The sequence below is a fragment of the Rana temporaria genome, chromosome 3, assembly GCF_905171775.1.
Source record: "Rana temporaria chromosome 3, aRanTem1.1, whole genome shotgun sequence".
NCBI lineage: Eukaryota > Metazoa > Chordata > Amphibia > Anura > Ranidae > Rana > Rana temporaria.
The window spans coordinates 436106401-436130834 of record NC_053491.1 but is presented as its reverse complement, the minus strand read 5'-3'; the positions used below and the strand labels follow the sequence as shown (position 1 = coordinate 436130834).

At 44.7% G+C, this 24434-nt stretch overlaps 1 protein-coding gene across 1 annotated transcript in view; it reads left to right on the top strand.

The window, feature by feature from the left end:
- The window catches only part of RDH8 (retinol dehydrogenase 8), a 36624-nt gene extending 12477 nt beyond the window's left edge, over positions 1-24147 (top strand). The window contains exons 2-6 of the mRNA XM_040346391.1: positions 7176-7337; positions 11538-11717; positions 18640-18733; positions 18852-19035; positions 22554-24147. Of these exons, the coding sequence (XP_040202325.1) occupies positions 7176-7337; positions 11538-11717; positions 18640-18733; positions 18852-19035; positions 22554-22778 (845 nt within the window). The 3' untranslated portion in view covers positions 22779-24147. The remainder of the gene's footprint in view (positions 1-7175; positions 7338-11537; positions 11718-18639; positions 18734-18851; positions 19036-22553) is intronic.
- Positions 24148-24434: the final 287 nt, after the last annotated feature.

Here is a 24434-nt window from a genome sequence, read left to right as displayed (position 1 = left end):
CCACCCAGGCAATCCCCCCCCCCAAACCCCTCTACCCGGTCTGCTGAGGGCCAGGCAATCAGGAGACAACTGTCTGAAGGCATCTTTGCCCAGTAAATGCATCCTAATTATATTTTTGTTTTTGATTTGCCAAGACCAAATCACAGAGATTATGTGACCTTTAAATCTTTATTTTGCTAAATAAATGCACATTACTTATATGCCAAAGAGAATGTTTATTTTTATTTACAAAACGCACATTAATTATCTCACAATGAGAATGCATGAATGCACGTCACTGTGGTCCCTAGCACAGACACATCACATGCACATCGAATTGGATTAGATCCAAGTACCCCCCCCCCTTTGGTACTTGGGAGCAGTAACGCCCCGCCACGGCTCCAATTATGTCACTGTGCATTCATACACCATTCAGGAACCTAGGATTATTTCTCCCTGGTCCTGGGGATCCCTACTCCACCAAAACTGAGGGTGACACCCTTATGTTTTCAGGAATGCCATCCCCCCACATTCACACATCATTCACACACATAAACCAAATCATAAGTACAGTGTAAAAAAAAAAAAAAAAAAGTACCCCTGCAAATTAGGGATGTTGCCGAGTGCTCCTTCTGGGCTGCCCACGGGCACGGGCACGGTCACGGGGACGGCCACGGGGACGGCCACGGCCGACTGGGGGATCTTCACGGGGGGGGGGGGGTCTGTGCAGGGGAGGGAGTATTTTCAGGGGGGGGGGACTGTGCAGGGGAGGGAGTATTTTCAGGGGGGGGGGACTGTGCAGGGGAGGGAGTATTTTCAGGGCGGGGGGACTGTACAGGGGAGGAAGCAGCCTCCCCTGATGTATGTCCTCCTGCTGGCCTTCCCTCCAAGGCAACGGCTATCCTTGTCAGACAGGAAGTTATGTCAGCCGTATTGGCCTGCACAGCCCGGGTATTGGCCTGCACAGCCTGGGTGAGGGCAGTCACCTCCTGGGCCACACCTGTTGTGGCGTTCCTCAGGTCCCACAAACAGGTGATGACCCCCACGGAGTTGGTGGCCACGTCACCCAGTGACTCCCTCATTGCACCCAGGCTGCGCTCCACCTTGCTCATAGTTTTTTGTATTGCAGACAGACTGCGGGTCTGCCGGACATTGTCCCTCAACAGACTCACCGGCAGACGCACCAACCCCCCCTGTTTTCAGGGGTCGGCATCCTACTTGCCCCTGAGGCTTGTGGCCTTGGAGGAGGAGTTGGAGTGAGCCATGGGTGCTGCTGCATGTTGGAGGAGGGTTGGAAGGGGCGACCCATGATGGTGGCCTGACTTCTGGGCGCCTGTGGGGTTCCCTCAGGGGATGATTCAAAGGTCATATCTTGGCCCATCATTATTTCCTGCCCAATCAGAATATTGTCATCTTCCTCCCCCTCATCCTCCTCCCACTCAACATCCAAATTAGGGGAGTTGTGGGCACTCCCCTCCCATGGCGAATCCTGCCCTTCTTGGGACTCTGCATGAGCCTGTCTTGGGGGTGGTGCAGCAGCCTGCCCTGATGGGCCTGCAACCTCCTGACCTGATGGGCCAGCAACCTCCTGACCTGATGGGGCTGCCACCTCCTGGGCTGATGGGGCTGCCACCTCCTGGGCTGATGGGGCTGCCACCTCCTGGGCTGATGGGGCTGCCACCTCCTGGGCTGATGGGGCTGCAACCTCCTGGCCATCTGGGGAGGACACAAAACAATCACAGGTTGTTGGATCCATACACTTGGCACATCTTCCCTTCCCCCACCCACACATGCTAATCACCAGATAGAAATTCCAAAAAATTACCTGTCCTCATAAGAGGATCATTGTCAAAGCCAGGCAGGCCCACCACCTGCTGTGGGTGGAAACACTGGGCCACTGCCCATTCCTCCTCACTCATCCTGACTGGGCAGGGTCCCCCTCCTCCAGTGCCCCTGGTATGGGCATGCAGCGTTGCCAGCTTGTTCCGGGACACGCTCCTCAAGTCATTTTTTTTTTTTGAACTCCAGCGATGGTCCTGGTCTCCCCCCCCCCCCCGCCGCATTGATCCGATCGGTGATCTTTTGAAGAATCTCCTTCCTCCTGGCCGGGGTGGTGGTGTGGCTCTCAGGGCCATGGAGAAATCGCCCAAATTTAATGACGCCCTGAGCAAGTATATGCTTCTCTGCCACTGTAAAATTTAGCTTCCTGCGCTTGGGAGCCATGACAGACAACACCCAGCAACAGGGAACTCACCCAAAAAACAAACACCAATACACACACACACCAAAGAAAATACAAACAAGCCAAAATAAAAAATAGACAGACAGCTACTATTAATTCGAAAACAAACAGGCAAAAAAGGAAAACAAAAAATATAAACAAAACCCAAAAAAAACTATTAGGAAAAACAAACAGGCAAACAATCAAAACAAAAAACAAATTAGCAAAAACAAACACCAACTATACCCTCCAACTCCACAAACACTTTTCTCACAAAACAATCTTACCAACAAACACTGACAAACGTTCAAAGCAGAAGCAACTTGCTTTAGGAAGGGAACACAGGGAAATACTTTTGCAATTGAAGTGTGTTTGACTGGGGCTATTTAGACACAGGGCGATCTTCAAACTAAGTACGCTTGGCCTTTTACCTATCTCACTGATTGCGCTGACCAAAGTTCTGCACATGCGCATTGAGGTCCAGATTCGTGCGCGCATGCGCAGTATGGCCGGCACTTCATTTGCATGGGGTCACGGCTCATTACAATGAAGCACGCCCACTTCATTCCCACTTGCCATAACCACGCCTTACGCATTGAAACTTAAGTTAAGGATGGCGCAGTTTTGTGCGCAAATGCACTGAGAATACGGTAGTTACGACACCAACTTAGGGCGCCGTAACTTAAATGACATAAGTTAGATAATCCTAAATTTACACATGGTTTTGAGAATTTGGCCCACTGAGCTTTTTTTAGGGGGAGTTATAATGTAGCAATAAAGTATGCATACAGCACTACTGCCTATTTCAATATGATGCTTCTCGTCCTGTTTCCTATGTCAGCTTAGGAGAGATTAAAGCAGCAATATCAACCCTTGGCAAAGCATTAAACATTTTCAGATTTTGCTTATAAAACACACACACACGCTGACCTATTGCTCCAAGTAAATCTTCTTATCCTTAAGAAGCTTTACTTCTTATTTCCTACGATCATGAAGCTTCTTACAGACGCTTTAAGTGGTGCTGAATATAACAGATACTGCAAGTGATGCACGGTTCATTGCAGAGCACATCACTACTTGTGCTGTAATAGTGACAGCAAGAGTCGGGTACCCATACATGATAATCCTTATGACTGTCTATGTTTATCTATGCAAAGTTCAGACCTAAGCATTATAAAAGACCAGCCGCAAAAATGTATTCATAGTCAGATTAGAAGCTATATTTATAAAAATTGGACACATTTAGGCAGAATAAAAAGAAAATAAATGAGCGCAAAAATGACAAATGAACCCCTGTATAGCAGCTGAACACCAGGGTCAATAATCACAAAATCCCTGTAAAGAAACAAATACAGATGGTGCAGCGCTCAAATAAAATAATAAAAGATGAATAGAAAGTCTCACCTCACCACCTGGACCCTTTGATTATGGAGGGTCAAATGCGCTTTATGTGTAAATATCAGCAAATCCAGCAGTAGTAGAGACGTCACAGAGAAACCGATAGGTCACCCCAGGTCATGTAATAAACAAATGCCAAAACATACGATTTAATGGTAATAAAAGATAAAAAAACACTCACAATGAAGGCACCGCGATCGGTGCCGATGTATACAGCGTGTATATTGAGCAAAGTGATAGCCGCGGGTGACGTCACGACGCTCCTTCCGTACGCGTTACGTCCTCTATGGGCGGGGACTTCTTCAGCGGTAAATTTGGCCCCACAATTTGTGGTTTGAAAATATGTTACTGCTCAGAGTGGAGTGAGACTAAAACCATCATTTTAAATCACAAATGGTGGCCCGGCAGGAGACACTGGGAAAGGATTATTTATGGCAACAGGAATCAGATCATATTAGACTTATAAAAATCGTAAGTTTTTATTGTATTACAAAAAGTTTGGCACAATCTCAGGCCAAAATGTAGAAAAGTACAGCTTCACCATAGCTGTCCTATAGGAAATCACTATCAGTGGCGGCTGGTGCTCAATTTTTTTGGGGGGCGCAAACACACTGGAAAACAAAAAACATCAATTGCAGCCACTGTGCCCATCAAACGCAGCCACTGTGCCCATCAAACGCAGCCACTGTACCCATAAATTGCCACCACTGTGCCATCAAACACAGCTACTGTACCCATCAAATTCTGCCAGTGTGCCCATCAATTGCCGCTACTATGCCCCATCAAATGTTGCCAGTGTGCATCCCCCGCCCAGCACTTACCTGTCCCGGGTCACGGAACTGTCCTCCACGCTCTGAGTCCTCAATGTCTTCTCCAGTCCTCTTCCCGTCCTCTGCTATGATTGGACGCCTGATAGGGACCGACCACCTATACCAGGGACCACATCGAGTAACTATAGCAAGTACCAGAGCATCATTCTCACCAAAGGGGCACGGTGGAGAATCCGGAAACTTGAGGCGGTGATCAAGTCAGGGACCCAGCCAGCGGAAGTGACACTTGCTGTGGCAGGCGCAGCACTATGAAGAGCCTTTATGCACTGTGGCATTAGAAGAATTTTGATTTCTCTGATCTTTTAGTCAAATTAAGACTATCTGTTACTTAATAATTCCTCTAGCGCCGTTCTATGGAAGCAGTAGGTTTAAAGAGCACACCAAACTCTTGAGATAACTTCTTTAATAACTTCAGCTTTTCTTCATATATAACACTGACAATTTCGCAGCAGGCAGTCCATGTACAAATAAAGTATAACAAATGGCGGTTCAACTGTTCAATCTTGTCATTCTACATAAAATGGTGGATATATTTCTTTCTTCAGTATCTGTACTCTCACTTTAAGTTATTTAAACACTTTATGATCTCTCTGAGGCTTAAAGGGATTATAAAGGTTCGTTTTCTTATTTTCTAAATTGCTTCCTTTAAGCTAGTGCATTGTTGGTTCACTTACCTTTTCCTTCGATTTCCATTCTAAATGTTTTTTTTCTTTGTTTTCTTTGTCTGAATTTCTCACTTCCTGTTCCTCCGCAGTAAGGTGTTCAGTAAGCTGTTCTGACTGACTTTCCATGGTGGAAAGCTTACTAAAGGAGAAACAGGAAGTGAGAAATTCAAACAAAGAAAACAAATACTTAGAAGGGAAATGGAAGGAAAAGGTAAGTGAACCAACAATGCACTAGCTTAAAGGAACCAATTTAGAAAATAAAAGATGTACCTTTACAACCCCTTTGATCAATAGTTTTACGCGCTCTATATTGCTGTTCGCAGTTTGAGATTTGATGTTTGGAAGCACATTTGCTCTGATGTTTGCTCTGACGTTTGGTTTGGTGGAACTACACGTGAACACATAACTAGTTCGTATACAGTCCTAATCACACTATTAACAATAGGAACGTATATAACTGTATTAAATACCTATTTTGGCCACTTACTTCCATAAAACTGAACTCTGAGTGGTGTGTGTCTGCTCAGATCTTCTCTCTCTGGTGTAATGAGTTCTAACAGCTATGCTGGGAACTTTCCAGACAGAAATGGGTGTAAGGCTGGCTGTGATTGGCCAAGACTCCTGCTCAATGTGAGATTGGCTGTGATTGGCCAAGACTCCTGATGAGTCACAAAAGCTTAACTCTAAGCTTTCTGGTTTCAATTCTGCTGGGTCTTGAGCTTACCTTACATTATATAGAACAAATCTTAAAAGGCATATTCTCTCTTTTTACTTCTGTGAACACAATATACAACTGTTACATGACATCCATATATAAAGTCACAGTAAATATCTCTCACATATGAGCTATGAACTGTATTAAGGTTATTAGCTATATATGCATGTAAGTCATATTAGCAACCTAGGACAGGTCTTAGCTGGCCAGCTACACTTGCAGAGCAGCCTTGTGAGTCAAGCCAAGGACGGAGCCGGTTAGCAGGGGGGAAGCTTGAGAAGTATCTGGAGTGCCAAGCTAGGGACCCAGCATAGAAGCGTGGATGACACTTGAGGGAGATACCACTGCAAAGCTTTGAGGAGCTCCAGGGATTCAGCGTCAATGAATCAGAGGGTCCAGTGAGAAACCAGGAGCTAAAGGGGCTGCAGAACTACAAGTAGAAGTTGTAGTGAAGCAAAGAGGACTTTCAAAGATTTGTGTTAGGAACTGTTAAAGACCTTTGCCATAGGAGACAGCAATCCAGCACGTGCAGATGTGGCACCTTGCTGGGGGCCCTTCCCTGTACAGCTGTCCTCCTATTGAAGTCTCAGAGTCTGCCAATTGAAATTGCAACTTCTCAAGGGTGTCCTGGCCCTAACCCTCTTTCCCCCCATAAAATATACTGTAAAAAGGACTGTTAAGAGAAATAAAAACCTCTTTTACATCCAAGAAGTGTCTGGTGCCCAATAACTTTATCCACCTTGCACCCACTATGCCTCACAACAGGGCCGCTGATAGGCCAGTACAACTGGCCCAGTTGTACCGGGCCCGGCCGGCAGGGGGCCCGGCAACCTGAACAAAAAAAAAAGATCGATCAGCCAGGGTCCAGCACCTAACAGATGTTTAACCGCAAGTCCCCCCAGATCCGGCGCAACATCCCCAACATCTAACAACCCCTGACAGTGCTCCATCATTGGTGCAAGTGGGGGAATTGTGCCCTATTATTGGTGTCATTGGGAGGAATTTTCCCCCTTATTGGGGTCAGTGGGGGCAGCGGGATTATGTCCAATGGTTGGTATCAGTTGATGAAATAGCGAATCAAGGGCCAGATAAAAGTAAGAAAAGGGCTGCATCTAGTCCCGGGCCACAGTTTGGAGACCACTGCTCTATATCTACTGGAAAGAAAAAAATAGAAGCTTAATTCATTAAGACATAAATATTCTTATTTAAAAATGTCAGCAATGGCAACCTACATAGTTTCAAAACAGGTACATTTAAAGAAACGGAAGATTTAATGTGGTCACACAATTTAAATTCTATAAATGGTTTAATATGATCTTTTCATCTGTTAACATGGATTTGGAATATTTGTGCTCTTCTCTGTGTAGTCTTCGCCACCATGAGGGATTTGCGGAAGAGTGGCAAGCTGGAGGAAGAAGCTGGACAGCATCTCAATAAAACACTGGAGATCAGACAGCTGGATGTGACCAGTGAAGACTCTGTGAAGAAGTGTCTGGCAGCCTTGCCTGGTCAGACGGTGGACATTCTAGGTAGGGGATCTGTCTATGTGTAAAATCGGGTACACACATACCGTCTTGTTATAGGAAACACCATACATAATCACAATTATAGGGTTACAGAGGAGATTTAACAAGACCGATAAAGAGTATATCAGGTAGAAGTCATAAAAGATCCAACTGTCATAGATTTTACATTGTAAATGGATCTGAGATGTTTTTTTATTAAAGAGACACTGTCACCTTGCCAATCCATCCCCCCAAGTCCCTATACTCACCTTGACAGTGCTGTCCTGTGGCTTCTTGTTCTTTCACAACTGGCATCTGGGCACTTCTGAGCATGGTGAAGCATGTGACCGCCTCCCCAGTGAAATGACTTGGCTTTAGAACCCAACTGTTTTCCTGAGTACTTTCACATAATCAAGGGAGGGATGTTATCGTGGAGACACATTGATGCCCCCAGCTGAAATTGTGATCTTGCTGGGGTCCAATGTGCAAATCTGCCCTTAATTTATCCACTGCTATATGTGCTCCAAATTGAAGACTGAAGTCTATAGAGCTAGGACCGCAGTACACAGAGTACGTAGGCACTGCTTCCACATACAGTATATTTTGCAAATGTGTGCAACTAAAACATTTGTATTTGAGGGGAATTTTTCGATAGTGACAATTTGTTTCTTTTGTCTGTTTGTGTGGTGCATTTGCAGGGACATCATCAGTTTTCCCTACTTGGGCAAGGTGACAAGGTCTCCATAAAGCTCAATAGTGTAAGCAGTAATATTGAGTGTACAGGGGGCAAGTGGGACTGATAGCAATCTGGTCCACTTCTCTTACAATCTTAAGCACGCTACTGTGAAATAGGGGTGCATAAATAATAATACTCCTAATAATCCTCCAGAAGGTTTACCCTTTTTCATGACCAGGCAATTTTTTTTCTTTTTGGCACTACGTTACTTTAATTGATAATTGCGCGGTCATGCAATGCTGTACACAAACAGAGCTTTCCCCACAAATAGAGCTTTCTTTTGGTGGTATTTCATCACCCCTGGCTTTTTTTTTGCAACTATAACATTTGTACTTTGCACATCTTCACTGACAGGACAGATCTCTGTATTTTTTACAGATCTCTGTCCTGTCTTTCTCCTTGCCGATCAGTAAGTGCCGGGAGTCATCCATTGGCCGCCACCCACTGATTGGCTTGTGCTTTGTCTAATTAAAGAACAGCCGGCATGCCCCTCCTACCCAGAAGTGCTGGAGCATGTACTAGGTACGTGCTCCAGCACAGGAGAGCCTCTCTGCCGCCATACTCATTAGTGAGGCGGTCAGTAAGTGGTTAATACTTAACTTTTTAGAAAGTCTGACTTCATAAAAAATAATGAACCACTAGTGGGGTCACTAGTAGGAGGGAGGAGGTCCTAATTCCCCTATATAAATCCTTAGAGAGACATCATTTAGACTACAGGCGGTCCCCTAGTTACAAACATCCGACTTACAAACGACTGCTACTTACAAACAGAGGGAGACAACAGGAAGTGAGAGGAAATCTCCACCTAGGAAGGGAAATTCTCTCCTGTTAGGCCTCGTACACACGACCGTTTTCCTCGACAAAATCCATCAAGAAAATTGGTGGCAGAGCTTTTTTGCCGAGGAAAACGGTTGTGTGTATGTTTTTCGTCGAGAAAACTGTCGTGAATCTCGACGAGAAAAAAAGAGAACATGTTCTCTTTTTTCTCGTCGGGAGTCTCAATTTCCTCGTCGCGTTTCTCATTGGGCTGATTTACCACGAGAAACACGTTCGTGTGTATGCTTAGAAACCCGCGCATGCTCAGAATAAAGTATGAGACGGGAGCGCACCTTCGGTAAAAGTAGCGCTCGTAATGGAAATCGCACATTAGTCACGCTGTAACAGACTGAAAAGCGCGAATCGTCTCCCACCAAACTTTTACTTAACACGCAGTAACATGAGATTAGCAAAAGCAGCCCCAAGGGTTGTGCCAGTGGAATCGAACTTCCCCTTTATAGTGTCGTCGTACGTGTTGTACGTCACCGCGTTTGAGAACGACGAGATTTTGTCTTGACAGTGTGTATGCAAAGAAAGCTTGACAAGATTCTCGACAAGCCTGACAAGAAACTCGTTGAGGAAAACGACGTTTCATTTACAACGAGATTCTCGGTCGTGTGTACGAGGCTTAAGGCCTCGTACACACGGCCGAGGAACTCGACGTGCCAAACACATCGAGTTCCTCGGCCAGTTCAGCCCTGAAGCCGCCGAGGAGCTCGGCAGGACGAGAGCTCCCATAGAACAACGAGGAAATAGAGAACATGTTCTCTATTTCCTCGCCGAGGTCCTCGTCGGCTTCCTCGGCCGAAAGTGTACACACGGCCGGGTTTCTTGGCAGAATTCAGCCAGAAACTCGGTCGGAAGCTGAATTCTGCCGAGGAAACTGGTCGTGTGTACGGGGCCTAAGAGTTATTGTGGGAAAAAGATACTGATGTTTAATCACCAATCCTTGTTTCCACAACAATCCAAAATTTTCAAAATCCAATTGTCATAGGAACAGAAAATGAGGTGATATCTTCTGAACAGGGGCACAGACAGCAAAACAAACATTACAGGGGTGATAATGCTTCCCTATGCTATCCAAAAAGCTTAAAAATATTTTTGGGGGCTGGAGCTACACTTAAAAAATGTACCTGTTCCGACTTACAAACAGATTCAACTTAAGAACAAACCTACAGACCATATCTTGTTTGTAACCCGGGGACCGCTTGTACTTTGTCCAGTTCTGGAGACCTCACTTACAAAAAGATTTTAATAAGAAACGAGTCCAGAGATGGGTAACAAGAATGGTGAAAGGTCTGGGGGATAAAACATATCAGGAGAGACTTCAGGAGCTAAGATCAAGAACACGGGCACATGACCTCAAACTAGCAGGAGAGTTTAAAACTAATCTTAGAAAGTAATATTTTACGGAAAGAGTAGATGATGCTTGGAACATACTTCCACCAGTGAGTCAGTCAACTGTAAGTGGATTCAAACATGCTTGGGACCATGGGCATTCGCAGAACTTTTTTCAGGGGGGGGGCCTTATTTTAGGGTCACCCAGGCATTTCTGGTCAGTAGTGTAGTGTGTCTGTACCCTAGCAGTGGCTCAGTCTCTGGTGACGCTGGGTAGAGTGGCTCTCTCTGGTGGCGCTGGGTAGCGTGTCTCTCTCTGGTGACACTGAGCAGAATAGCTCTCTCTCTGGTGGCGCTGGGCAGTGTGGCTCTCTCTCTGGTGGCACTGGGCAGCATAGCTCTCTCTCTCTCTAGTGGTGCTGGCCAGCGTGGCTCTCTATGGCTTCAGCCCAGCACACGCCTCTTTCTTTGTCCTGTAGCACTCACGACCTCGTTTCCATGCTGCAGTATCTCAATCTCTCTCTTCATCAAGCTGTAGAATCCTTCGTGTGGAAAATGGGTCTGCCAAACTTCAGACTACATTTCACATGATACTCTCCTCTCCTAGTCTCCTTTGATTGACCCTCAGTTATGGCCAATGGGGAAGGAATGGATCGGGCAGGAAGCTGGGCGGGGGACCTGGTGAGTGCCGCCGTCTCTTCTTCCTGACAGGAGAAGGGGGGGGGGCGAGCGGGGTAAACATCTGACAGCCCGCAGCTTGCCTTTCTCCTGACACAGCGCCACCAAGTTCTCTGCTGGACTGAGCAGGGAAAAGAGCCCGCAGTCACACTACACTGATGGGGGGGGCTTGACAGCACCTTGATGGTGTCACCCCGCTGACTGCCCACACCCCAATAGCGATGCCACTGTGCTGAATGTTCCTATTCAATCCCTGATTCCGGGTGGACACTCCCTTGCTCCTACCTGCAGGCGCCCATGCTTGGGACAAACATAGATCTATACTCAGACAAAAAAGTTAAAAAATAGATATATGAAAAAAAAATGGAGCAGATTCAATGAACCATTTGGTCTTCTTTTTTCTGCAGTCACTCTTCTATGTTTCTATACAAATAAGGGTACAATAAGCTTGAATGTGTAGAAGAAGCTTCTAGAGCTAGAAGCTACTAGAAGCTACTGACCACAAGAGGGGAAATTTCCATCAATAACAGCTCACTGCTACTATTGTTCACTTTCTCTCTGCATTTAGCTTTGTAATTCTATGTGTTCTATTTTTTATAAATGTTCTTTTTGTTCTTATGTTTCATTTGCCTTAAATACATAATATCTCATTACAGTGAACAACGCTGGTATTGGACACATTGGCCCCCTTGAAAGCCATTCCATGGATGACATGAGGAAGATCTTTGAGACAAACTTTTTTGGGGTTGTGTACTTGGTCAGAGAGCTTCTACCATCCATGAAGAAGCGTGGAAGCGGCCATATTGTCGTGATCAGCAGTGTTTTGGGGCTACAAGGTAGGACATAGCTATATTTATGTAACAAGTGACAACCCTAACCCAAGCAGTTCCTTTCTGGGGGAAACTCACTGAAAGGAGCTCTGTCCCAACTTAAAACACTTGTGTAAACGGACTCTGATGTGAGCACATTCTGATGGCCACTAGATGGTGCAGTTTTTAAAACTTTTTTTTTGCATTGATACATGTCCCCTGGTTCAGGACCCGTGTCACCAAACACTTTTTAAGAAAATAACTTGCATATTAACCTTTAAAATTAGCACTTTTGATTTCTCCCATAGACTTTCAAAGGGTGTTCCGTGGCCGAACGGGAAAACAGACAATGTTCGAGTCTAACTCATGTTCGATAAGAACAAAAGATGATCAGGACAGCTCCAATCCAACGTAACTTTAACCACTTCCAGACCTGCGCACGACAATGTACGTCCATTTTTTAAAGATTGATATCTCGGTAACGGCAGCAGCTGTGCGCGGTCTGGTAAACGATAACGGCGGTCTCCGCGGCGGATTCGCCGCGATATCGCCGTTATCGGTGGCGGGAGAGGGCCCCCCCCCTCCCGCCGCTCTCCCGCGCCCTCCGCCTCTTACCGGAGCCGTCGGTAGCGGCGGAGGCGATCGGGACCGTTCGGCAGCTGAGCGGGGACGAGACTGAAGGAAAAATCTCCTTCGCCCGTCCCCATAGCTCTGCTGGGCGGAAGTTACGTCAAAACGTCAGTCCCGCCCAGCCTCTTAAAGAGACAATTTTTTTTTTGTCATTTGAAAAAATGACATTTCCAAATTTCTTTTTTTTTGCATTTAAGCCCAAATATGAGATCTGAGGTCTTTATGACCCGAGATCTCATATTTAAGAGGACCTGTCATTCTTTTTTCTATTACAAGGGATGTTTACATTCCTTGTAATAGGAATAAAAGTGATCAATTTTTTTTTTTCAGTGTAAAAAGTAATAAAATAAATAAAAATAAATAAGAAAACAAAAAAAATGTTTTTTTAAAGCGCCCCGTCCCGACGAGTTCGCGCGCAGAAGCGAACGCATACGCGAGTAGCGCCCGCATATGAAAACGGTGTTCAAATCAGACAAGTGAGGTATCGCCGCGATCGTTAGAGCGAGAGCAATAATTCTAGCCCTAGGCCTACTCTGTAGCTCAAAAAATGCAATCTCTAAAAAATTTTAAACATCGCCTATCTAGATTTTTAAGGGTAAAAGTTTGACGCCATGCCACGAGCGGGCGCAATTTTTAAGCGTGACATGTTGGGTATCATTTTACTCGGCGTAACATTATCTTTCACAATATATAAAAAAATTGGGCCAAATTTATTGTTGTCTTATTTTTTAATTCAAAAAAGTGATTTTTTTCCAAAAAAAGTGCGCTTGTAAGACCGCTGCGCAAATACGGTGTGACAAAAAGTATTGCAATGGCCACTATTTTATTCTCTAGGGTGTTAGAAAAAAATATATATAATGTTTGGGGGTTTTAAGTAATTTTCTAGCAGAAAAAACTGTTTTAGTCTTGCAAACACCAAATCTGAAAACCACCTAAGGTCTGGAAGTGGTTAATGTAAAAAACTGGAAACAGGCACTACAAGTCACAGCAACGGAACCTAGGACATCTGACGCGTTTCACACTAACTTCAGTGTTTTCTCATAGCTATGAGTAAACACTGAAGTTAGTGTGAAACGCATCAGTTGTCATAGGTTTCGTTGCTGTGACTTGTGCCTGTTTCCAGTTTTTTACATTAAAGTTACGTTGGATTGGAGTGCGGCTGTCCTGATCATCTTTTGTTCTTATTTGCTATGTGCTTTGCTAGCACCCTCAGTTCCTGAGAAGAAGATTGCACCCAACAAGACCTAACTCATGTTCGACTCAAACATAAAGCTCATCCCTATATCTAAGTAGATCACATTTGTTTAGCGAACTGTACATAGACCCCTTTAGGCTGGTACACACTGGCCAAAGATCGGCCGGTTCAACAGAAACTTGTCAACATTCGGCCAGCGTGTACGGCAAAAAATAAATCAAAAACACCTAAGCACAATCACAATAAGGGAGATGGTAAATATGAGCCCTCGGCGGCTGTCTCTGGTCCTCCCCGCAAAAACTCACCACATTCATGCGAGAGAGCTCGCATGGTGATGAGTCCTTGCGGGCGCGCTCCCGTGATACAGCGAGTGGCCATAGCCGCTCACTGTATCACTCAGCCCACCCCTCAGCGCGCCGCGTCACTGGATGTGATTGACAGCAGCACCAGACAATGGCTGCGCTGCTCTCAATCCATCCGTTCTAGCCAATCAGCGGCCAGGCTGAGCGGCGAAGAGGATCTTACTTTCGACGGGTCAGGTAAGTAAAACGGGGGCTCGGGGGGGGGGGGGCGGCATCATCAGATGTTTTTTCACCTTAATGCATAGATTGCATTAACCACTTCAGCCTCAGACCATATTGCTGCTCAATGACCAGGCCACTTTTTGCGATTCTGCACTGCGTCGCTTTAACTGACAATTGCGCGGTCGTGCGACGTGGCTCCCAAACAAAATTGGCGTGCTTTTTTCCCCACAAATAGAGCTTTCTTTTGGTGGTATTTGATCACCTCTGCAGTTTTTGCGCTATAAACAAAAATAGAGCGAAAATTTTGAAAATAAATAATATTTTTTACTTTTTGCTATAATAAATATCCCCCAAAAATATATTAAAAAAAATGTTTTCCTCAGTTTAGGCCGATACGTATTCTTCTACATATTTTTCGTAAAAAAAAAATTGGGACCATTGGCATTTTTATAGCGATCAGTGCTATAAAAATGCATTGATTACTATAAAAATGCCACTGGCAGGGAAGGGGTTAAGTATGTTCCCTGGGTGTGTTCTGACTGAAGGGGGGGTGGGACTGACTTGGGGAAATGACAAATCTCTGTTCATACACACACAGCTCCCAGTTCTCGCTCTGTAACGAGAAATCGCGGGTGCCCGGCGGCAATCGCGCGCCCCCCTATTGGCTGAAAGGCGAGATGACGTATAGCTACGTAATCTCACCCAGCCGTGCCGACCTGCCGCCGTATGACCAGTTATACGGCGGCTGGTCGGCAAGTAGTTAAGGTGAAAAAAAAATTTCCTTTACAACTCCTTTAATTAGATCAGTGCAGTACTAATCCATAAATAATACATATTAAATAAATATCCTGTGATGTAAGTAAAATTTCAACAATAAAAAAAATCATCAAATGAAAATCCGTGTATTCACATTATACATGACTCAAAAGAATTGAATGTTTATTATAGTAAAATGTGATAAAAATGTCAAATTACAAAAACTACCCGGTAACTCACAGTGGTAATTCAGATAAGGTTTTGTAGAAAAAATGTTGGCACAAGTTTTTTATGAACATTCAAGTTTTTTAATCTACGTATAATGTGAATACAGTACATGCAAACATTCGATTTTCATTTGATGATTTTTTATTGTTGAAATATAATTTTCATCACAGGGTATTTATTTAATACGACTTTTTTATGGATAAGTACTGCATGGCACTGATCTAATTAATTTTATTCACAGTGTGTACAGCAGCTTGTTTAGATGCTGGTTTTCCGGCTTCTGTCAAACGAGCATGCTGGAAAACCAGCATCCAAATAGCGCTGGCAAACAATGGATAGCCTACTGCGAGAACACAATAGCAAAGCAGGGAAATTATCTCACTAAAATCGCTTGTAACTTATAGTGTGTACCCTGCCTTAGTTTCACTTTAATGATTTATTAAAGGAGATGTACAGCCAAAGATCTTCTCTTGTGAATCACAGGAGTGCAGTTCGTTCTGCACTCCAGTGACCGGTTTTCAGCAGTCAGAAGGCTGAAGGCCGCTGTCAGCTGACTTTACAGAGCAGGTCCAGGCTCGGGCAAGATTGCGACAATGAAGACAGAATCCTCCTATATGCCTGGACCGGGACTCGGCTCATCCTCCCAGCAAGCCACTGAGAGGCTTAGCTGCCCGCTCCCGCCCCCTTTGCGGCTCAACTCTCCAATAAGCGCAGAGGGGCAGATCAGACAGCAGTGACTGCTCAGGGAGCTGTGAGAACCGAGAGATTAGGTGGCTTGGTTTTCAGCCGCAGTTGCATCCACCTAAGTAAGTAGGATTCCGAAGAAAAACAAAAACATACTTTTCTTTTAACCACCACGGACCAAAATGCAGCTAAAGGACCTTGCCCCTTTTTGCGGTTCGGCACTGTGTCGCTTTAACTGACAATTGCGCGGTCGTGCGACGTGGCTCCCAAACAAAATTGGAGTCCTTTTTTCCCCACAAATAGAGCTTTCTTTTGGTGGTATTTGATAACCTCTGCAGTTTTTATTTTTTGCGCTATAAACAAAAATAGAGCGACAATTTTGAAAAAAAATCAACATTTTTTACTTTTTGCTATAATAAATATCCCCCAAAAAAATATGTAGCGCCCCCTTACTTTCAGTATGGGGACTACACTAAAGTTAGTGGGGAATGGGAGGGTTATTTTGCTCCCATTCAGAATTTGCTAAATTTGGGCTGCTGTCATTCCTGAACTGTCCTGTAGGTCAGTCTGCGCTCCAGGGGTGCTGATCCCACCCCTGGGCGACAGTTGGCGCTAGAGGGGTTCTGGCAGAGCCGCTTTTCCCCAGCAGCCAATTGGAGGGGTTTTCCCTCGCGGGGCATGCTGGGGGAGAGTATATCTGTGGCAGACGCCATTTTTGTTGGTTCTTCGCAGGTTCCTGGTTCCAGGTGCGACACCCACCTTCAGGGTGTGTGCACATCGCGGGCCCCTCCACTATGGCCTACCTGGCCTGGGGTCGCGCGCTACACGGAGTTCCAGACTTTGGGCCCTCCTGGCCTGGAGCAATTGATGCTACTAAGGGGCCCCAGTGACTTACTGGGTCCCCCATCTACTAAGAAGATCCCAGGCTGTATGCCGTTCGGTGGGGGGTCGGCTTGAGGAGAACCCAGAGGCAGGTTATCCAATAGGGCTTGAACTAACCATCGGTAATCTGGTGACCGGGACATTGACAGGTACACTTCAACTGCCACCCGATGACCCTAACTTAATCTACTGGGAGGATTTGCTCAATCCATTTAGCTCATTCAAGTACTAGGCCTGTGGCAGAGGTCCCTAGAGCCGGGTCTGTGGCAGAGACCTTTTCCTCCCAGCAACCTTAAGTGACACTTTGGCTGCCAAACTCGTGGCAGGAGTTTGTCCGGGGGCACTTCACCCACTCTAGAGTGGCGACGAACTGTATCTACTACTACTGAGAGCAGGATTGCTCGCTTCATATCCAGGCCTGATACCGCAAAGTTCTCTACTGCTTCATCAACCTTTCCTCTCTACCTCATGTTGATGTTGGTCATGTTGGGCCAAGAATAAAGCATTCAGAAAACCTTTATTTATTGTCTGGACATTCGCTCACTGGTCTACTCATCCACTTCACCCCTAGACAACAGAAAGGCCCCGTACACACCATAGAATCCATCCGCAGATAAATCCCAGCAAATGGGTTTCAGCGGATAGATCCTATGGTGTGTACACGCCAGCGGATCTTTATCCGCGGATATATCTCCCCTGGGATGGATTCCAGCAGATCGAATATTCGCTGACATGCAGAACATATCCATCTGCTGGAGTCCATCCCAACGGATGGATCCGCTGGTCTGTATAGACTCACCGGATCCATCCGTCCGAAGGGATCCCCCGCATGCGTCGCAATGATTAGACGCATGCGTGGAATTCCTTATATGACAGCGTCGCGCATGTCACCGCGTCATCGCCAGAGGATTTCGGCTCGGATTTCAATGCGATGGTGTGTACACTCCATCGCATGAAAATCCGCCGAAATCCTCGGGAGGATTTATCCGCGGAAACGGTCCGCTGGACCGTATCCGCGGATAAATCCTCCCGTGTGTATGGGGCCTAAGAGGTAACTTAGTATGCCGATCCCAACAACAACCAGCGGCTCCTGCGGGGGTAGCGCTACATATATATATAAAAAAAAATGTCCTCAGTTTAGGCCGATAAGTATTCTTCTACCTAGTTTTGGTAAAAGAAATCGCAATAAGCGTTTATCGGTTGGTTTGCGCAAAATTTATAGCGTTTACAAAATAGGGGATAGTTTTATTGCATTTTTATTCATTATTTTTTTTTAACTACTAAAGGGCTTAAAGGACAACGCACATATACGTTGATGTGCCCAGCCGTGCCATTCTGCCGACGTATATCGGCGTGAAGGGGTCGTTAAGTGGTTAAAGACAAATGTAATCTCTAGATAACTTATTCTCTAACAGCTAGCATACTAATAGTACTACTTGACTTAATTTTAGATAGAGTAGGTAAGAATTACAATTCTTTGCCAGTTACATTTTTGGTGTCTTTGTCACACTGGGGAGAATTCCCTTCACATCCTGCCCGGGAAATGTAACAGGAAGTCAAAGGAAATATCTACAAAGTAAGATACAGAGTTCCCCTATTAGACAGTTGTCATCAGAACAAGTGCCTCCCCCTTGGAAGATTTGGTGACTGGGACAAACAAAGATGGTAAATCTACCCAGCAAAGCCACAAATAGTAATACAAGCTTGACAGAGGTTCCAAACCAGGGGTCAATAACGCTTTCCACATCAAGTGCCATTTTTACAAGCATCGCACATTCAACATGCCATTGAACAACAACATGCCTCGTAAAGATGGCCATATGACTCATGCACTTCAGACCTCAAATCAGCTGCTGTTCCCTGTTCTAAACCTTCCCTACTCTATCCAAAACAAAAACAAAAATGAGGTTTGTCTATACATAGACTTTCCCTAATTCCTCTAAAACATGGGCAATAATTGTTTGGTATGTGGGAAGCTCAGGCCCTGAGGTTTTTTTTGCCCTTTTTTTCTGCATGATCATTTTGCAGCAACCAACTCTTTATTTTTCAGGTATTGTATTCAATGACGTCTATGCTGCCTCAAAGTTTGCAATTGAAGGTTTCTGCGAAAGTCTGGCTGTTCAACTTTTAAAGTTTAATATCTTGTAAGTAAAAATACCTATATTTTTATGCATGAAAGATGACTACATCTGTGTTTTCCTAGAAATCCCCCAAAGAGCTAAATATTTAAGAGCCCATCTAATGCACGTTGTATGTGTACAGCATTTCTATGATAGAGCCAGGCCCCGTCAACACAGAGTTTGAGATGAAGCTGATGGAGGAAGTATCCAAGTCTGACTTTCCTGGAGCTGATGCTGAAACTATAAGATACTTTAAAGAGGTCTACGTACCTGCTGCTCATGAGATCTTTATTGCCTTGGGGCAGACACCAGATGCTGTAGCAAAGGTTAGTAATTACATAAGGCTTTTGCTGAAATGGTGAACTGACCATTAGACTGTTAGGCCCCGTACACACGTCCGAGGAACTCAACGGGCAAAACTCATCGTTTTGCTCGTCGAGTTCTGTGTGAAGCCGCCGAGGATCTCGGCGAGCCAACTTACCTCATTGAACAACGAGGAAATAGAGAACATGTTCTCTATTTGGCTTGACGAGGAACTCGTCGGCTTCCTCGGCCGAAAGTGTACACACGGCCGGGTTTCTGGGCAGAATTCAGCTCTGATCGAGTTTCTGGCTGAATTCTGCCGAGAAACTCGGTCGTGTGTACGGGACCTTAGGCCTCGTACACACGACCGAGAAACTCGACGGGCGAAACACATTGTTTTCCTCGTCGAGTTCCTTGTCAGGCTGTCGAGGAACTCGACAAGCCAATTTTCTCCTTTCCCGTCAAGGAAATAGAGAACATGCTCTCTTTATGGCTCGTCGAGTTTCTCGACAGTTTCCTCAACGAAAATGTACACACGACCGGTTTCCTCGGCAAAAAAATATCTCCCAGCAAGTTTCTTGCTGTTTTTTGCCGAGAAACTCGGTCGTGTGTACGAGGCCTTATGGTCCTCTTCAGTTTATTTTCAGATCTTAAACACCCAGAGGGCCATTATCCAGATTCAAAGTTTGGACAGATGTACCTTGGCCCCTCCTATTGCCTCCCAGTACCTCCCTGTTAACCACTAAATCTAATGAGTGCCTGAATTCTGGTTGGAATGAGTGCAATAGTGAGTCTGGGTTCTGGGTCTCTCTGTCATCTGACATTGATCACGTGACAAAGCAGAGTGCCTCATAAAAATGTATCTCCTTTTGCATCTTACTATCAAGGTACAGATATAAACAGACTGCTATATTATTCTCTAGCACTTTAAAACCACTCAAGAAGAAAAAAAGATTTACATAATGCAACAAAATACCCATAGGAACAAAGGGAAAAAAGGTTTAGTAAATCTGGACACAAGTTGGCTTAAAGGGTTAGTTCACCTTCTATGGCCATTTTCCAACAAATCCCCCATGCATTCTGGCATCCCCAGCACATTACATACCACACCTCTGCTGTTTAGTTGCTCCTGTCCGCCTCTATACATGTAGTCCCTGCGCAGCTTGTACGAAAAATAAAATAGTAGTTGAATTCCCTCTATCCTGTGTTAATCTTAAAAGTGTGCCCCCAATGGCCACTCAGGCTCTTTCAAACGCCATGCATGTGTAGTGCGTCCTGTTGGCTGCTCTGAGCGATTGAGCTTGGCCATTACTGTTACACAGAAGGTGCACTGTTTGAACAAAATACTGTGGTCGCACATCTATTGTCTGGCTCATTTCGTTGTTAAAGCAGGATGAGGGGGGGAGGATTTTTTTTAGGTAGGCTTCACACAGCTTACATTTATAGAGGGGACAGCAGAGAAGTGGTACATAATCTGCTGGGGATGCTTGGAACCATGGGCAATTTAAAAAAAAAATGTCCATTAAAGGTGAACTTTCCCTTTTAAGTTCAACTAAAATGGTTTGGGATCATTTTTATTTTTAAGGTTTGTTACTTTGTCTTTTTAAAACTGAGATCATGATAGCGGAGGAGTCACTGACTTGAGTTAATGCTGTAAATAAAATGCTTTTTTCAGCACAGCTGAAGGCTTAACTTGTTAAATATATTAAAAGGAGCTTAAAGCTCCATCTGCTGGCTGAATAAAAAACTGCAAAAAATTGTAAATGTATTTATGTTTTAAGTTGCAGTGCAGTGCAGGTGTCTTATTAGGCACCATTGAAAACAATGTTTTTTTTGCTACTGAGTGCTCTTCTGTAGTGTAAGTCCGATAAAACACATTATATTGCATAGGTAGAAACAAAACCATTGCGATACAAACAAGGGTTTCCAAATTAAAGAAAACACAACTGTATGCTTGTCAGAGTCGATGTTGGATCAAGGACTAAACAGAGCATTTAGTTAGATTATGGGGTTGATTTACTAAAACTGAAAAGTGCAAAATCTGGTGCAGCTATGCATGGTAACCAATCAAATTTCATTTTTTTTGTCAAAGCTTAATTGAATAAGATGAAGTTAAAAGCTGATTGGCTACCATGTAGATCTGCCCCAGATTTAGCATTATCCAGTTTTTGGAAAACAACCCCAATATGTTATATATTTATTTGAATATGAGAGCTTTAAGGCTGTGCCTAAAGGTTCTGAGAATTGGAGAATACTGAATTGCATGAGGAAATAAATTCCAGAGAAAGGGAGAGGCTCATAAGTACCATATTATATATTTTTTTTATCACAGACTGTCATGTGCATGTCTACATTCTCAACTGACACTCCTAGTGTTGGCTTGGGATGTGTTAGTTAACAGAAGCAAAAATGAATCCCAATCAGTAGCCAATCCACTCCCTTTTAGTCTAATGACTTACGAAATCTACCCATTTTTTGAATCTCCGAGTTTTTATATATATATGGATACTTTGACTTCCATGTATACCTATGTACTTTTACAGTATATCATCAGCTTCCTATTTATTTAGGTACACACATTAAATGTGTTCTATGGGTAGACATTTGGATGGGCAGCAGTAGGTGGGTTTTGTATCCACATTTGCCTGTCCACATGTTTTTTTGTACCCTCCTCCGAGTGAAATACTGAGTTGTGTAAATAATGTCTTAAATGATCATTTAATAGATTTTATTTGTTAATCGTGTGTTGGATATAAAAAGCCCTTAAAGCGGATGTGCCACGGGAAAAATATATTAAAAGCCAGCAGCTACAAATACTGCAGCTGCTGACTTTTAATATAAGGACACTTACCTGTCCTGGAGTCCAGCGCCGATCGCAGCAGATGACGAGCCGATCGCTCGTCACCCTGCTGCTCCCCCCTCCATCCTCGGTGAGGGAACCAGGAAGTGAAGCGCTCCGGCTTCACTGCCCGGTTCCCTACGGCGCATGCGCGAGTCGCGCTGCGCCCGCCGATTAGCTCCCGCTGTGTGCTGGGAGCCGAGTGTTCCCAGCATACAACGGGGGACGGACGGGAAGGAAGGAAAAAACCCGTCCTTTGCCCGTATCGTAGGGCCGGAAGTGGGTGCAGATACCTGTCTGTAGACAGGTATCTGCACCCCCCTCCCCCCTGAAAGGTGTCAAATGTGACACCGGAGGGGGGGAGGGTTCCGATCAGCGGGACTCCACTTTAGAGTGGAGATCCGCTTTAAATCCAGGCAACCCCTACTTCGATGATTCTGCCCAGTCTGGGTGAAAGCATCAGCAGGTCATGGCCTCGGGTGGGGACTATGTTCAAGCCAGTGGAACAGAATAAACAACATGATTGATATCATCAGAGTACGGGCCACGGTTTTCATGTATCTGTGCTCATTTGAGAGGGGCATACTCTCTCTTGGAGTCGGCACCTGGCTTTAACGTTGGACCAGAGGGCTTGTAGCAGCACTGATTGTTGTTTTTTTTTTACAAACTGTGACAGTCTTACTCATTTTGTATTTTATCCAGGCCACAGTGAAAGTGATAGGAATGACACAACCAGTGTTCCGCCATCAGACTAATCCTCTGTATACTCCACTCACTGCCATGAAGTACGCTGACAACACCGGGAACTTGTCCGTCAGGTCCTACTACAACCTACTATTCAATTATGGCTCAATCTTCCACTTCAGCCTGAACCTTCTGAAATGTATCACCTGCAACTGCTTCCGCAGGAGGGTCATGCCAGTCTGAAGCACAGGAGCATCAATGGTGAAGCTAGCTTGGACTTGGGCAGTGTCTTATTTTTGGTCTTCCTAACATGAGTGTGGGAATTTCAGCACCAACATTTTTCGCTCAAGAGTTGTTGGCACCAAAGCCTGATTTTGTTGTCGATCTGTATTTGGCACTAATTCTTACCCTGCAGATATTTGTCATTGCAGTTATCACACCCAAAATCCTAAAATGAAGTAGCCTACCCTGGCTGCAAAAATTACTTTTAAAGCAAAAAAGTATGACTTTCATGATGTTTTGGGCTGATCTTCCTATACTTAACATAGCCTAACTGCCAAGCTAACCATAATGTTTCTGGCCAAAATAGTGCCAGTCCTCATCTCAACCTCTAACCCCTACAATCAGTATTATTTTCATTATGACATTCTCATTGAAATCTTAGCATTACGGGGCGAAAATACCTTACATAAAAACAACCCATGCCATGACATATCACTGGTAAAACATTGCCAGGGTGATCAAAAGATCAGCATCAAAATGTCAGTGGTAGCATTTATTACACCTGTGTGATCTAATATGAATGTGGCACCCCACCTCCTAACCACCATGGTAGAGAGATGGTGACTGCACACCATCCTTGTGCATGGAGAGGCTTCTGAGAACTCACAATCTGAGCCAGTATCATAGGAAGTAGTAAAGATTCCTGTTTGGGAATACAGATCAAATAATACAACTTGTGGATTCTCAAACTGGGGAGAACCAATGCCACAGAACAAATGAAATGCTAATGTGTTGTAAATAATATGTAGAAATGATGCAGCAAATACCACAGCAGACTAGTGCAAACTCAAAAGGGATACCTAGAAATAATAATCACTATACATGAAACACAAAAAGCAATGAAGGCCTCTTGAGCCCCCCTTAGGGAAAGAGAGCCTTGACTGTTGGGGGCATGGCCAGGTACTGTACAAGGTGGTGGTCATTTAAGGATTGGTCAATTTGGGGCATTGGATGGGATGGGCCTGAGCTCGTGTAAAAGGAATCGCCCCAGGGAATTCTGGGTCTTTTGGAAACGTGCTGGGAAGAGCTGCCCACCCTCCCGCCCCTTTTTTCTTTGGTATGTCGCAGCTTGCTGCGGTTTTCTTGACCTTGCCAGCAGAAAATGGCTGTAATGGGTCATGCCCTTGTTGGAAAACTGGAAGTAGGCGGCCTGTCCAGCACTTATGGTAAGGACAGGCCCCTCCCCCCTTTTTGGAATTGTGTGCTCACAGTAAAACTGTGACTGGCACTGGTTATGGAATGTTCGATGTTTAAATGTTGAGTTTGCTTTAAAAAAGCTGTGGCCTTGCCCTTTCCAACTTAAAGGGGAGTTCCAGTCAGTTTTTATGTTTATTAACACGTTTTCGGCGATCTGAATACTTTGAAGTGCAAAGGAGGGCTCGGGGGTCTTTTAGACCCCCGATCCCTCCATAAAGAGTACCTGTCACCACCTATTACTGTCACAAGGGATGTTTACATTCCTTGTGACAGCAATAAAAGTGATCAAAATGTAAAAAAAAAAAAAAACACAATTTAATATTATAAAAAAAATAAAAAAAATAAGAAAACAAAAAATTTTTTTTTTTAAAGCGCCCCCCTCCCCGTGAGCTTGCGCAGCAAAGAAAACGCATACGGAAG